Here is a 15,509-nt window from a genome sequence, read left to right as displayed (position 1 = left end):
TTAGTGGAGAAGGAACAGCAGTTGTTAAAACAATGTGACAAAAATACACACAAATCTGGCCCAAATGTGTATCTGTTTGCATTAGTTTATATTTAGCTGGTCACTTATGAATTCATTAGCCAAAGAAGTTTTAATTTACTGTATAACACAGAATGTCACTGAATTTGTTAAATCTTCATATCACATACACTGTTAAAAATGGTTGCGTAAAAAAAACAAAATAACTGGCAGCACCGTTGCCAGGAAGTTACTGTTAAATTAACAGTGTCTTGCTGTTGTTGAAATTTAAAGTTTGTTAATGTTTTTGGAAATACAGCATAAAGCTGTTATTTTCTACATTAACAGTAAAATACTTTCAAAAGCTTTAACAGTTAATGTTTATGTGCACTTTTTTTTTTACTGTAAACTACAAATGTTATTGTATTGAGAAATGGACAGCTAAGAAAAAAGTTTGAATTATTTTTCTAGATATTTTAAATCACCCCTTGAGTCTAGCTATAAAAACAAGTTTTAATACAGGGTACAAATATAACCTTTAAAACATTAAAATTTAACACAATGCAGTGTAACTTCAAAACGTGTATCTTCTTCATTGCACTTTGAAAACTTCTTGAAAAACAAAAGCCACTTAAATCATATTCTCAAAATTAGTGGCTGTGCCAAACCAAGTGGAATGACTAATTAAACTTACAAAACATTTAAATAACATTAGAAAAAAAAGTGACTAAGAAAAGTGATTAGAAAAGAGTTACCCAGAGAACTACTGAGTGAATAATAATTACTGAAAGAAGAAATAATTCAATAAAGAATAAAGTCCAATAAAGAAATAAAGAAAATAATTGTGCGACTAACACACTAAAGGCATGTGTTTGTGTTGTGTGTACAGTGTAGTGCCATGAAAAACATTGTGTTTTACAAAGTTTGCTGTTTCAGTATTTGTAGATTATTTTCCCACATTTCTATGGTTTACTGAAAAACAATGAGAAGCATTTCATAAGTTTTAAAAGCTTTAATCGGCAAAAAAAATTAATGAGTAAATATTTACAGTGTTGACCCTTGTTCTTCATAACCTCTGCAATTCGCTCTGGCATGCTGGATATTAGTGTCTGGGCCAAATCCTGACTGATCAGAATCAGAATGAGCTTTATTGCCAGATATGTTTACACATAAAAGGAATTAGATTTTGTGACAGAAGCTTCCGCAGTGCAACAGAATGATAGTGACAAAACAAAAAACAGATAATAAAGAATAAAAAATAGAACAAGTAAGGAATAACAATATACAAGTTAATTAAATACTAATTAACACTTTACAGGAGCTAGGTGTTAGTACATCACTTTGCAAATGGATTTTTAACTTTCTAGGCGATAGGAAGCAGGTGGTTAAAATGGGTGATTACGTCTCACAGTCAAAGTTTCTGAACACTGGCGCTCCTCAGGGCTGTGTCCTTTCCCCATTTCTATACTCTTTATACACACAATTCTGTCAATCACACACCAGTTCAGTTTTGTTGTTTAAGTTTGCTGACGATACCTCTGTAGTTGGTCTTATTACTAATGGAGATGAGTCTGACTACCGCAGAGAAGTGGAGGGGCTGGTGAAATGGTGCGAAAGCTATAACTTGATACTTAACATCTCAAAAACCAAGGAACTGGTTGTGGATTTTAGAAGGTCCCCTAGTCCCCTCTCTACGCTCTCTATTAATGGGGTGGAGGTGGAGAGGGTCACTTCCTTCCAGTTCCTGGGGACCACAATTCAGGAATCCTTATCATGGGGAGCTCAACACTAATTTTAAGATCAGTAAAGCTCACCAGCGACTCCACTTTCTGCAGCAGCTCAAAAAGTTTAGAGTCAGCCGAGTTGTCATGACCCACTTTTATAGGTCAACTATTGAAAGCGTGCTCACTTTTTCCATGCTTGTCTGGTTCGGTCACACAACCGCTCAGGACAAAACTAGGATGGAAAGAGTAGTATGCAGAGCATCAAAAATTATAGGCTGTAGTCTCCCTTCACTTTCTTCACTTTTCTCCACCAGAATAATCAGAAAGGCTAAAAACATCATAGCGGACCACTCTCACTCTGCTCATTATCTCTTTAATCTCCTTCCATCAGGAAGAAGATATAGGAGTATTAAGACTTCTACATCACGTTTCAGAGACAGCACTTACCCTCTGGCTATCAGATATCTGAACCTGCACTGACTGCTAGCAGCACTTTATTAACTGTATGCACTGTGCACTTTCTCTGCCGAGGGGTATTGTCTTTTTTCTGCGGGGTGTTGGTCTAATGTCTTACTGGTTGCTGGGTATTGTTTGGTGAACATCGTCTACTTTTTTTTTTTTTTTTTTTTTTTTTTTGTACTCATGATGTTTGTCTTTTGGGTTATTTATGTCTGAGAGTTGTACCAAGACAAATTCCTATCAACTTGTTGACATGGCAATAAATTTATTGAATTGAATTGAATTGAAATTGACAATTGTATGTACAGGTATATTATGTGCAAATTTGAAGTGTAGACTAAGTATGTGTGTTAGATAAATAAGTGTAGAAGTGTATAAATAGTGTTGTGTGTTCCACAGTTACTGTCAAGTGTTCATTAGATGGATTGTCTGAGGGAAGAAACTGTTCCTGTGTCTGGTTGTTCTGGTGCTCAGTGCTCTGTAGCGTCGACCAGATGGCAACAGTTCAAAGAGGGAGTGTGCTAGATGTGAGAAGTCCAGAGAGATTTTGCCAGTCCTTTTGCTCACTCTGGATGAGTACAGTTCTTGGAGAGTAGGGAGGGTTGTACCAATGATTCACTCAGCAGTCCGGACTATCCTCTGTAGTCTTCTGAGGTCAGATTTGGTAGCTGATCTGAACAGTTATTTACTTGCAGAGGACAGATTCAATAATGGCGGAGTAGAACTGTTTCAGCAGCTCCTGTGTCAGGTTGAACTTCCTCAGCTGGCGAGGAATGTTAACACTAACGAGAATGAACAAGCAAACTCCCACAGCGAACAGAACTGCTTGCTGTTAACGAAGAGCGCTTCTAGATCAGGACAGCACATCTTCTTAAACACTGTTACATCTGTACACTTTTCGTTGATGTGAAAGCATGTCCTGCCGCGTGATTTCCCAGTTGATTCTGGGTCATGATCCGCACTAAACAGCTTAAAGCCCGGGAGATGAAGCGCGCTGTCCGGTATGGTGTCATTCAGCCAGGTTTCCGTGAAACACAGAGCAGCAAAGTGTGAGAAATCCTTATTTGCCGGGAGAGCAGAAGTTCATCCGTTTTGTTGGGTAGAGAATGGAGGTTCGCCGGATTATTGCTAGGCAACAGCGTTTGAAATCCACGCTGCCTGAGCTTCACAAGGGCATCGGCTCGCTTCCCCCATCTGCATGTCCTGAATTGTTTTATCAGCGCCGCTGCACTGCCAGCTACTATGTCCAGCAAAACATCAGAATAATCGAAAACCGGTAATATAACCGTTGATGTGTAGTGCCGAATGTCCAGCAATTCGTCACTGATGAAACTGCAGGAATATAACTAAAGACAGGACAAACTTTGATAAACAACTGCGGAGCACACCAAGGAGGCCGCCATTAAACAACGATCACAATTTGTGGGCTTCTGCTTGTCCACTTGCCTACAGTATTTAGGACTGACCACAGGTTCTCTGTGGGTTTGAGATCCGGGGAGTTGCTTGGCCATGATCTTAGATTTAATTGTTATTATCTTTTGGTTTCGTTATTTGTATGTTTTGCTTTTTGAACTGGATGGTTCTCATGGTAGCGTTCACCTTTTCTTCTCCGAACAATCAATTTTCCATATGTCCCAAACAGTCGGAGGGAGCTTCATCAGAGAAAAATAACTTTGCACCAGTCTTCTGCTGTCCATTTCTTGTACTTCCTGCAGAGTTTCAGTCTGTCCTTGAAGTTTTTCGTGGAGAAAAATGGCTTCTTTCCTGGCCTTCTTGACACCAGGCCATTGTCCAAAAGTCTTGGCCTCACTGTGCTCTCACACCAACCTGCTGCCATTCCTGAGCAAGCTCTGCACTGCTGGTGAAACAATTCCGTAGCTGACTCCTCAGGAGGAGACGGTCCTGGCACTTGCTGGACACTCTGGGATGTCCTGAAGACTTCTTCACTGCAGTCGAACCTCTCACCTTGAAGTTCATGATGATCCGGTAAATGGTTCTTTCAGGTGCAATATTCTTTGTAGCAATTTCCTTGCATGTGAGGCCATTTTGATGCAAAGCGATGATGGCTGCATGTGTTTCTTTGGAGGTAACCATTGCTAGGGGAGTTGGAAAATGAGCCTATTTTCAAAAATAGTTGAGTGTTCCTTTAACTGTTGAACAAAAAGGATGAAAGAATTTTAATAATATATTAATTTGTGTTCCAAAGATAGATTAAAAGTCTTAAAAGAATGACATGAGTGTAGTACATACCAAGGAGTATCAGTTGAGGAGTTGCAGGTTTTCAAGTGTCCTTTCTACATCAGCTGCAGTGAGAGGTAGGCCACGGGAGTACTTCATTGATGTCCACATAACTGACACGCAAACATGCTGACAAGGGCATGAAAAAAACAACCCTATAAAATGTCCATTTGCCTACTGTGCTGGGCAAAGTAACATTACAATATAAACCAACAATTCTAAGTCAAGTAAACAATGTTGCCAGAAATTGTATCCAAGCCAAAGGCGAGAGTGGCAAGGAACCAAAACTCCATCGATGACAGAAATGGATAAAAAAACTTTGGGAGAAACCAGACTCAGTCGGGGGGCCAGTTCTCCCTCTGGCCAGACGAAACCAGCCTGGTGTGGTTTAACAGTTCCAGTTGACCTAATTAATGCAGCCTAACAATCCTTTAACAGATCTGAATTATCGAAATGTGATAGTGTATTATGTGTATGCCAGGTTGAAGAGCTCAGTCTTTAATCTAGATTTAAACTGACAGAGTGTGTCTGCCTCCCGAACCAGACTAGGTAGATTGTTCCAGAGTTTTGGCTCTTAAGGGTGCTTTCACACCTGCCTCTTTTATTTCGGTTGAATCGTACCAGAGTTCGTTTCCCCCTTTGGTGCGGTTCGTTTGGGCAGGTGTGAAAGCAGCAATCGCACTCGGGTGCGCACCAAAGGCGGACCAAACAAGCGTACCGAGACCTGCTTGAAGAGGTGGTCTCGGTACGCTTTCAAACGAACTCTGGAGCGGTTCATTTGTGGTGAGAACAGACCTCGAACAGACCCAACTGCAAAAAGTACTGATCATTTTTGGACTAAACCAGCTGCGCTGTGCATTATGGGATGAAGAAGTGTTTGTTGACAGTTTGAACTTTAGCATGGCAGCTGTTTAATGAGAACTCACAGAAAACTATTTCAAAGAGAAAGAGAGGGCATGACATTTCCTGATAGATCGTTGGTAATATTTTCGGAAGATGAGCATGTCAGAGTTAAGAAGAATTAATGCACGCCTCCGCTTGAAGTTACGAGCGATGCCCGCTCACCGTTTGCAGTGCATTAGAACGTTGTTTTCAAGCCGCATCCGCGCTTCATTATAGAAATGTATTGTTTGCATATTGTCGTGTATACAAACAATGTAATAGATTATGGCCAGGGACAAAACCAGCCCGCACAGTCGTCTCTCCATAGCTGTGTTGTCTCCGTGTTGTTTGCTGGCTTTTCCTCTTATAATGGAATTTTCCCGAACGTATCGAAAAGCAGTTTAGGAAATACGTCATGGCCAATGAGTGATGTGGATGTTGTCATGTGACTGCATTTTGGTTCGTTTCAACTGGTTCGGACCAAAGCAATCAGTGTGGTGTGAAAAGGAACCAAAAAAGCTGGAAAATGCTACAATGTATAATTGTTTGCCCTTGGTTTGGACCAAATGAACCGAACTAGAGATGTGAAAGCACCCTAAAAGGAAAAGGATCTGCCACTCGCAGTTGATTTTGATATTCTAGGTATTATCAAATGGCCAGAGTTTTGAGATCGCAACGGACGTGAAGGACATTAATGTGATATGAGCTTGCTCAAGTATTGAGGAGCTAAACCATTCAGGGTTTTATAAGTAATTAGCAAGATTTTAAAATGAATTCATTGTTCAATAGGGAGCCAGTGCAGAGTTGACAGAGCCGGGCTAATATGGTCATACTTCCTGGTTCTAATAAGAACTCTAGCTGCTGCATTTTGGACCAGCTGCCTTTTGAAGCGCACGGAGCAACCACCCAATAAAGCATTACAATAATCTAACGTTGAGGTCATGAAAGCATTAATTAACGTTTCTGCATTTGACATTGAGAGCATAGGCCATAATTTAGATTTATTTTTAAGATTAAAATATGCAGTTTTACAGATGCTAGAAAGATGGCTTTCAAAGGAAGGATTGCTATCAAATAGCACACCTAGGTTCCTAACTGATGACGAAGAACTGACATCAGCCATCAAATGTTAGACAGTGTTCTAGATTATTACATGCAGATTTTAGGTCCGATAATTAACACCTATTTTTCAGAATTTAGCAGTAGGAAATTACTAGTCATCCAGTTTTTTATATCAGCTATGCATTCCGTTAGTTTTGCAAAATGGTGTATTTCGTTGGGCCGCAAAGAAATATAGAGCTGAGTATCATCAGCATAACAGTGAAAGCTAACACCGTGTTTCCTGATGATATCTCCCAAGGGTAGCATGCAAACTGTGTAAAATGAATATTCAATATGTTCAATAACTTACTGTTCTGCCAGTTTTTACCTCTGATATTATAACAGTGATAAGAATTAAACTTATGTATTGACTCGGATGTGGATGTCTTTTTGTCTGGTGCTGTTTCCATGGTTAATCATAATTAATATCAGAGCTACACTGAACATTGATTTTCATAGTTGTGGTGTACGCACTTAAAGCGATAATGTTGAACATAGAAGAAGATATTTTGAAGATTGCTGGTAATCAAACAGTGAGTGGTTTCTATTGAATTCCATAGTAGGAAAATAAATACTATGGAAGTCAATGGGAACCACCAACTGTTTGATTACCAGCAATCTAAACTGACAGTCACCACTGATAAGCTACTACTAAATATTGTAGAAACTTAATTTTCTGTAAAGTTGCTTTGCAATGATTTGTATCGTAAAAAATGCTATACAAATAAACTTGAATTGAATTGAATCTTAAAAATATCTTCTATGTTCAACATAAGAAAGCAACTCATACAGGTTTGGAACGACATGAGGGTGAGTAAATGATGACAGAATTTTAATTTTTGGGTGAACTATCCCTTTAACTCAGACCCCTTGTCCAAATAACCACACTTATACCATGTTTCCACCGAAATTACCCGAAACAATTGTACCAGGGACTTTTTTCCCCAGGAACTATTTTCCCCCCAGACCTGTTGCTTTCTGCGTTTCCACCCCGGTTTAAAGTACCGTGAAGACTAGGCAAATAGTCTGGTGACGTAGGTCTGCATGCGTTTCTCAATACAACAAAATACGCAAATTTCGGACTTGCACCCTCGGTAGTTCGGACTTTGCGAGTTCGACTCGGGAGTGTGATCTCCCGGTGACTGGACGACACAAGTCCGGAAACTCTGCAAACAGCAGCGTACTTGATAACATCTGTCAGCTCGCCTTGGCTACTGCAATTTTCCTCACTGTATATTTACAATAAAAAAAAATAGGATATCAAATACCACTGCCTCCTTCTGTTTTCATTTAAACATAATAATAGCTGCAGAAATGTAGGCTACTTAGTTCAGGGAAATGTGTATATATACAACTATTACAATGAAACGAAATATATCAATTGCCTCTTTTTTATTTTCATTTTAACATATAGATAAATTGAATACAGACCAAACATTACCTGTTAGATTTACCCAAAATAAATAATATTTTATGTTTAACTACTAAAGAGACATCAGAGCCAGTGGCAAATGTCAGAAGGACTAGCCGAGTTGAGACTGCTCTAGGTGGATACGTGAGCACTGAGCTCCTGCTGATAGCGTGGAGCTGATTGTCTCCGAAATCTGCGAAACACATTTTTAAATAGGCGCTGTCTTTATAAATAAACCACAGATTTGAGTTTTACCCAACTACATTCTGGCCTGAAATACTTTTAAAACTACATTTCATGACACAATAACAGTAATATTTTGAAAATTATCCAAATAAATGCTGGTTGAAATCACAATGCTGCGTGAACCCAAACAATCAGCATGTTTAGCACCCAAGTCCCGCCCCCAAAAGTGGATTTTTGAAAAAGTACTACCTCACGAGCATCTTTCTGAGGGGCATTTTTTTACCTGGAACTTCATTTTGGTCCTGGTACTTGCTGTGGAAACACACCGAGTACCAGCCCAAAGTCCCTAGTTCCTGGGTAAAGTTCCAGCGGTGGAAACACGGCTTTACAGTCTTGGCCACTTGAGAGCGTGTGTGCGCGACAGGAAGTAAGTATTCTGGAGCAGTATTCAAGGCTTAGTTGATCCCATCATGCATCATGTTGTGGAAATAAACCGTGAGACTTTTGCCCAAGATCTCGTGAGAGGTCACAGAAACCTTTCCAATGTATGTTAAATATGAATAATAATTAGATATTACATATAATTTGGTTGTAAAACAAAGAGTTGCATGTTTTATTGGTGCAAATGAGTAGTGGTGATAATAATTTTGTACAACATTTGCAACTGCAAATCTGTTATAGGGACTACTGAACAGACATTTAGAAGTTGATTTTAAAATGCAAAGTAAATTGAAAATAAAAAAACTTGCATTTTTACAACACTATCAGTGTGTCCCATCAGGTTATGAAAAGGTCTACACACACTTGTGGTCTTCATGTGAACACTTGAACACTTGGACCAAATACAGGAAATACGTCATATAAGTAGTCAAGTGATCAAGTCAAAGACCGCAAGTGCGGCTATTTGGACAAGTCATGAGTCAGTCAACTCAGTGTCAGTCTACTCAGAGTTGATTCAACTAACTAATTTCAGCTGTTCTGAAACCAAAAACTCTTGAGTTTACTTACCCTGAGATGGGAAACTCTGAGTTCAAGTTTTAACTCTGAGTTGGTTGAACCTCCTTATTGAAACAGGCCCCAGATCAGTTTTGTTATGGGTTTTGTTGTTGTAGGGCTCTAAAGAGCTTTGAAATAACACCAATCATTTGGCAAAGTGATTAATGTGGTCAAGACCTGCCTGAAACTACTTTAGCCATGCGTTTCCCTGAAAATAATTGCACACCTTAGAACATTCGTCAGCCAGTCAGATTCATGCATTCAACTGCCTTGTAGCATAAATTAGTTTAAGTCAGAGACATTTGTGGTTTATATCAGAGAACTCTACACCGAATTTGAATGCTTCTCATGATTGAGACCAGTCACTGCATCACTTTTTGTGCATTGATCATCTTTTCTGTTTCAGTTTGTAATACTGCACTGAAAATGAGACTTGCCAGAAGAGAGGTGGTGTCTACGGCTGTGGTTGCTTGCAAGGACAATTACCAAATCCTGAAATCTTTGGTAAGTGCTCTCACATTTGGTGTGCAATACTTTTTTTCAATAAAGTTGTCTGTTAGTATATATATTTACACAACAGTTAGATCTGGTTCATGATTCTGACTGGCTAAATGCCTTTTTTATCAGCCATGCGATATTCTACTAATATCACATGGAATCTATTTCATAATATGTATCACTCTGCTGGATCTATACTGGCAGCATTTCTCACAGCGTCAATGGCGGATAAGCAAACACAGAATAATTTTACAAATACTACTGTTATTGTGTTTAGACCTCAATTAGGCCATTTATGTGTAAACAGTGCCTTTTTTTTAAATTTGTTTAAGTATTTTTGAAGATGTGAGCTCCAGGCTGTCAGCGACTTTTCAGCGTTCATGTAGTCATGCGATATGACTCAATATTAGCATGGCTGTGATTGCTTCCAATCAAAGGTGTGTGGCCGAATCACAGCTGTGCTGATATAGAGCCATATCACAGTCCCATTTGTGTGATATTGCTTATGTATATCTTTGAAATCCTTTATCTGCTCAGATGCTCTGGAAACTTGTGCCAGCAGCACTGGCTTCATATCTCTATCCCGCTGCCAGCTCTTTGAATCTGGTTTTCATCCTGAGAACCTGCACCTAAATGACCCAAGCTGCAAAGGAACCCTGGAGAATGGCAGACTTCTGTTTTATTTTGACAATGAAGGTCACATATGTGGTACCACTCTGACGGTAATTATCCTTCCATTTCTGTTTCATCACTAGAGCTACTAATGTGATACCTATCCAAAGATATGCATAATGATTAGTAAGTTGTCCTAAAGCTTGACATCTCTTCACCTCCCTGTAGAGCAACAGGACTCACTTCATCTACCAAAACTCCATTCAGTCTAACCCGAGGAACACTGACCAGAGCATCATTACAAGAGAAATATGGATGAACATGACATTCTCTTGTGCATACCCTCTGATCCAGACCCTATCTATGCCTATGGGTGTCCAAGCCGAAGGCGGGTAAGGATACTCAGTATCTTCTGCTTGTTTGGCAAGTCTTGACTATGTTGTACACCTGATGCTCATTTTGTTGATTTAGTTTGTGTGAGTATCACATTGTTACCAGTTGTTTTGTTCATGTTTATCTAGTCAGAGTATCAGGACTTTTTTGTTTCTTTGAGTTTGTTCAATAAATCAACTACTTCTGTGAACAGATCCAGCTCTTTATTTCATTGCTTCAACCCTGAGAGTGAAACAGAAAAACAGACTCGATAAATTCATCTACCTACAGTAAAGATCCTCCTCCTCTAATAGGAGTCTGTCCTTTGAGGAACGCACACAGGCTTTTGGATCTGCAACACCTTGTCCACTATGATGATGCTAGCCTTTCCATGATTTTCCGGGCAGTTTTGAATCGAATGAACAAAAGCATGCCTGACTGGAGAAGCTTTTGAGGAATTATGGACGGGTGGACTGGGTCCTTTTTTTTAAAAAATGTGTATCCTCTTTTACTATTAGTGATATGGAGGAGGATCACAAAGCTGCAGCCCACCCCACGCACATCACATCTTTAGCCCCCAGTGGAATTCAAGCCTTTGCCCACTGCAGACACAGAGCCTGAGCCAGTCACAATCCCAGTCCCAGAGCTGAAGCCTGAGCCCAAGACTGTCCTGAGCCCGGCAATATGTCTGACCAGGTGTGTGAGCCAGCAGCATTTTCCATTCAAGTGGACATGTTGGTAGAATGTGAATGAGTTACAGCCCAGCACCTTCTTCCAAGGCTGACATGTCCCTTATTGGCCAATGAGGTCATTTTGGAACTCCCTACCTGCCCTGCTTCAGCCAAGGAGGCCACTGGGTAAACCCAATTGTTGTTACCCAGTTGTTTGGCACTGTCTTCACTGGTTCCTTCCAGCCCTTCAGCTCCTCTTGAGCTGTCTGCACCTAGTATCTTGGATCCGCCTGGGCTCTCAGTTCACCAGCTCTGCCCTGGAGTTTCAACCCTCTAGCTCCACCTAGAACTTACAAGCCTGTAACTCAACGTAAGACCATTAACCAGCCATCTCCACCATGGTTACTCATTCCCTTGGCTCCATTTGGAACTGTCATCACTATGGCTTAACCGGGCTTCCTCTTCCTTCCTGTCTGACCTTCAGTATCACCCAGTATCTATCTCATAGGTTCTGTCTGGTCTCCACCGCCACCAGCACTGCCTCAGTCGACCACCTGGTTCTACCTAGCAAGGCCCCACCGCAGTTCTTCCCTCCCTCAACTTCACTGTGGGACTTTATCCTGGCTCTCCTGCTGGGGGTTACTCCCTGGCTCCTCCCACCTCCATCTCTGCTTTGGTTATACCTGCCATTGTCCAGCCATGTGTCCTTGGTTACTCCCACCTTTGTCTCCGCCTTGGCACCTCCATCCACCAGGAGGGTCTGTTCTGTCTATACCATGTCCTCCAGCTAAGCCCCTTCCTGTTTTCATATCAACTGTTGTTTTTGATGTTGTAGGGCACTTAGTCGTGACTTTTTGAGGAGGGAAATGTCACAGGTGATGTTTTTCTGTTTTGGTTTGGCATGTCTTTGTTCAGTTTCATGTGTTTTGAATCTGTTTCCTTGGTTTTTCATTGATTAGTTCATATTTTGCCAATTTGTACAGACTGCATTCACTTTCTAATACATGATGGATACTACTTATCTATTCAAACAAAATCAAATTACTCATTTAGGATTTTCCAGAGAATTTCCATCTAATGCAAAAAGAGTTAGGAGTGTTGGAAAAGATTACAGTGGTTACAAAGCAAGTTTGCAGCCTTAGTAAGGTTCAGGCTGGGAATTGAAAGACTAGTGGTTCGAGTCTCATAACCAGTACCATTAAAGTTTATTCATGGTTGCTGATAGTTTCATTTTTCTGCCTACAGTTTGATAAGTGAGGAACTTCCTGCTGGCCAGGGCACATACCAGATCCGCATGATTCCCTACCATGATGCACAGTTTACTAGCCCATATGATGGACAGGTACAAGTGGAGGTGAACCAGCAGATGTATGTGGCTGTGGATGTGGAAGGAGTGGATAGAAATCAAATTGCAACTGTTCTGGACAACTGCTGGGCCACACCTGTTAATGATTCTGACTATCATATTCGCTGGAATCTAATTATGAGAGAGTGAGTGACAATGTCAAAATGGTTAAATTATTAAATTTGTTGTATTCTCAGAATGTGAATACTACAAAACTGGCTAACACTTTAGAATAATGGACCAATATTAAAAGGTAACTATGCAGGAAGTAATGCAGTACAAACAAGTAGTACTACATTAAAGGCCCTTGCACACTGAGTATGAAATTTTCGCACGTTAAAAAATAAATATGACCTTTTGTTGTGTCAGTCAAGTTACACACTGCTTCTGAAACTTTCGTCTGTTGTAAAAAAATTTGGATCAGGTTCGATTTTCTGCGTTTTTCGCATCCGTGGCAAGCATTTTGAGAGATGTTTTGACAATTCAGAGCCACCATACAAGCGAACGCCAAAATCCAGAATGGCGTCTGACAAGATTATTTACTTCTTCTCACTGCACAAAGCACTGTATAGGTCCTTGCACAGAGAGTTCATGGAAATTGGGTGGTCTTCTTTTTAATGTGGCTCCAGTATAGCTAGCAAAGCATCAAACTGAGCCACTGGAATCCTGTAAACTTTGAATCACCCGGGATAATCCCGCAGCTCCTTGACAAAACTCTCCTTGGATTGGATGATGGATCCAATATTTCCTGTTTCTTTTTCTCTTTTAAGGAAGAGAGAGGACAACAAAATCATTCTCACTGCTTGAAGACTCATTTTGTATTGTTTTACAAATTTTTTCGCAACAGATTAATATGCATCAGACTCTGTGTGCAAGGTTTCTGTGCGTGACAAATTTTTAGGATGACAAATACAAAAAAAGCATATGCAAATTTGGGACTCTGTGTGCAAGGACCTTAACATTGTCCAATTTAAGACACATTAATGTTGTGATCAGTAATAACTTGGTAATTCTATATAATGCCTCATAACTGGTTAAAGTTAGATAAATACTTAAGTAGATTAGCCTCATTAAGAACTATTTTTGATTACATAATTAGGAACTATCTCAGTCCTAAATTCATTATTATTTAATGACTAGTTCATTCTGTTTCCAAATAAATTAATAGAAGAAACTGTTAACATAGGACTACTTATGGTCTCTCATTAATAGGTTAGTATGCAGGAAGTGATGCAGTACAAATTATTCTAAAGTGTTACTAAAAAATGATTTATGCCAAGTTCACCCACACCTAGAAATGGCCCTGCTGACCAAGTATGCCATTCAAATCTTACCATGCTCTAGTTTTCCTTTCATCGTCTTCCTTTCTAAAAATATCCTCCCTTCCTAGATGTCAGAATCCTGATGATGGGACAGTGGAAGTTCTTCAGAATGGCAATGGCACAACAAGCTATTTCTCCTTCAGAATGTTCACCTTCTCAGGAATTTCTGACCGCATCTTCCTGCACTGTCAGGTTCATCTTTGCCTTGTACAGAATGGCAGATGTGCACTGGTAAGCTTGGACAGTAAAGTTCAACTGTATTGCTTCGGCAGTAGTCTCTTTTATGGCAAATCTTTCTAAAAGAAAACATTCAAAACAGCCTTTGCATTGTAGAAAGCATGTATTTAATAATAAAATTATTTTCTTGTCTGTCATCTTCAGTCATGCGACCCTGGATATAGACGTAGAAGGCGCAGATCTTTGGACTTCTACCACTCTGCAGCAAATCACCATGGGTCTTTAAGAAAGCTCAGTAATCCTGATAAATGAAATATTATGCATTTATAATTCAAATTAAGTAATGAACAGAAAAAAAAACCTCTCTAATCAATCTCTGTATACATGCATTGATTTATTACTATAGACTAGGGGTGTCCAAACTCGGTCCTGGAGGCTGCTGTCCTGCATAGTTTAGTGTCATCCAGCTCCAAAACCACCTGTCTGGGCGGTTTCTAGTATGCCTAGTAAGACCTTGATTAGCTGGTTCAGGTGTGTTTAATTGGGGTTGGAGCTAAACTCTGCAGGACAGTGCCCCTTCAGGACCGAGTTTGGATACCCCTTCTGTAGAGGAAGTGTCATTCAAAACAGTACATACAAAACTTAATTATTTTAGAGTGTTGGGTGGATTTGACTAACATTTACTATCAATGGAAGCTGTGTCTTTCTCTTTGTTCAAGGAGTAATCTTGGAGCACAATTTAACAGACTAACCTTGAATAAACCTGCTTGGCAATGAAGAAAATACCTTGACATTTTTTTCTTGAGTTTTAATTTCATGCGTTTAGACTGAATACATATTTAATAAGTGGTACTTAAAAAAGTACATAATATTGCAGCAAATAAAACATCACTTGGAGGTAACACGTCTACATGGGTAACATGTAACACTGGTAGTTCAGACATAAGAACTAAAGTCACACCAAACATGACATTACAAGAGCACATCAAATGAACATGAGCATACATGTTAGAATAGAAAAGATTACATGACGAAAGAACCAAGAGAAGTTACACCTTGACTGAAATCCTCTATCCTTTAATGATGTGACTGAAACTATATTTAAAACATTTAAACTGACAAATCAGCAGATTGCAGCTTCCATACTAAAACTGTGACAATCAGTAGACACCTGCAAAGTACACACACCTTGATCACTAACAGTACTCCTGTGCCTTAAGGAAACCCAAATGGCCTTTTTGACAAGAAAAACAGGGCAAGAATAGCAACAACATTGCAAATGGTTTTGCAGTTTTCAAGCCTACAAATCTCCCTTGGCTACACACACATCCAAAGGTGGCACAGTCCATAAAATGTTTTCTGTTGTGTGTAGATGTCATCTTCAGACGTCTGGCCCACACATTTTGCAACAGCAGTTAGTCTTCAGTCTTTGTTTTCCTTTCAGCACAGGATGAGAGGGTTTCCTTGAAAAGTGGGCTGCAGGTGGGCTTTGGGGCTCCACTGGGGTAGCCCACACCC

At 39.9% G+C, this 15,509-nt stretch overlaps 1 protein-coding gene across 1 annotated transcript; it reads left to right on the top strand.

The window, feature by feature from the left end:
- The first annotated feature begins 9,377 nt into the window (after positions 1-9,377).
- LOC109069535 (pancreatic secretory granule membrane major glycoprotein GP2-like) lies at positions 9,378-14,768 on the top strand. The gene is made up of 6 exons (XM_042743993.1): positions 9,378-9,498; positions 10,030-10,214; positions 10,333-10,496; positions 12,393-12,638; positions 13,883-14,045; positions 14,196-14,768. The coding sequence occupies exons 3-6, from the start codon at positions 10,420-10,422 to the stop codon at positions 14,301-14,303; spliced, it is 594 nt and encodes a 197-aa protein (XP_042599927.1). The 5' UTR covers positions 9,378-9,498; positions 10,030-10,214; positions 10,333-10,419; the 3' UTR covers positions 14,304-14,768.
- Positions 14,769-15,509: the final 741 nt, after the last annotated feature.

This window comes from Cyprinus carpio, chromosome A4 (genome assembly GCF_018340385.1).
Source record: "Cyprinus carpio isolate SPL01 chromosome A4, ASM1834038v1, whole genome shotgun sequence".
Lineage (NCBI taxonomy): Eukaryota > Metazoa > Chordata > Actinopteri > Cypriniformes > Cyprinidae > Cyprinus > Cyprinus carpio.
The sequence above is the reverse complement of the archived record's forward strand: the minus strand, read 5'-3'. Positions and strand labels throughout refer to the sequence as shown.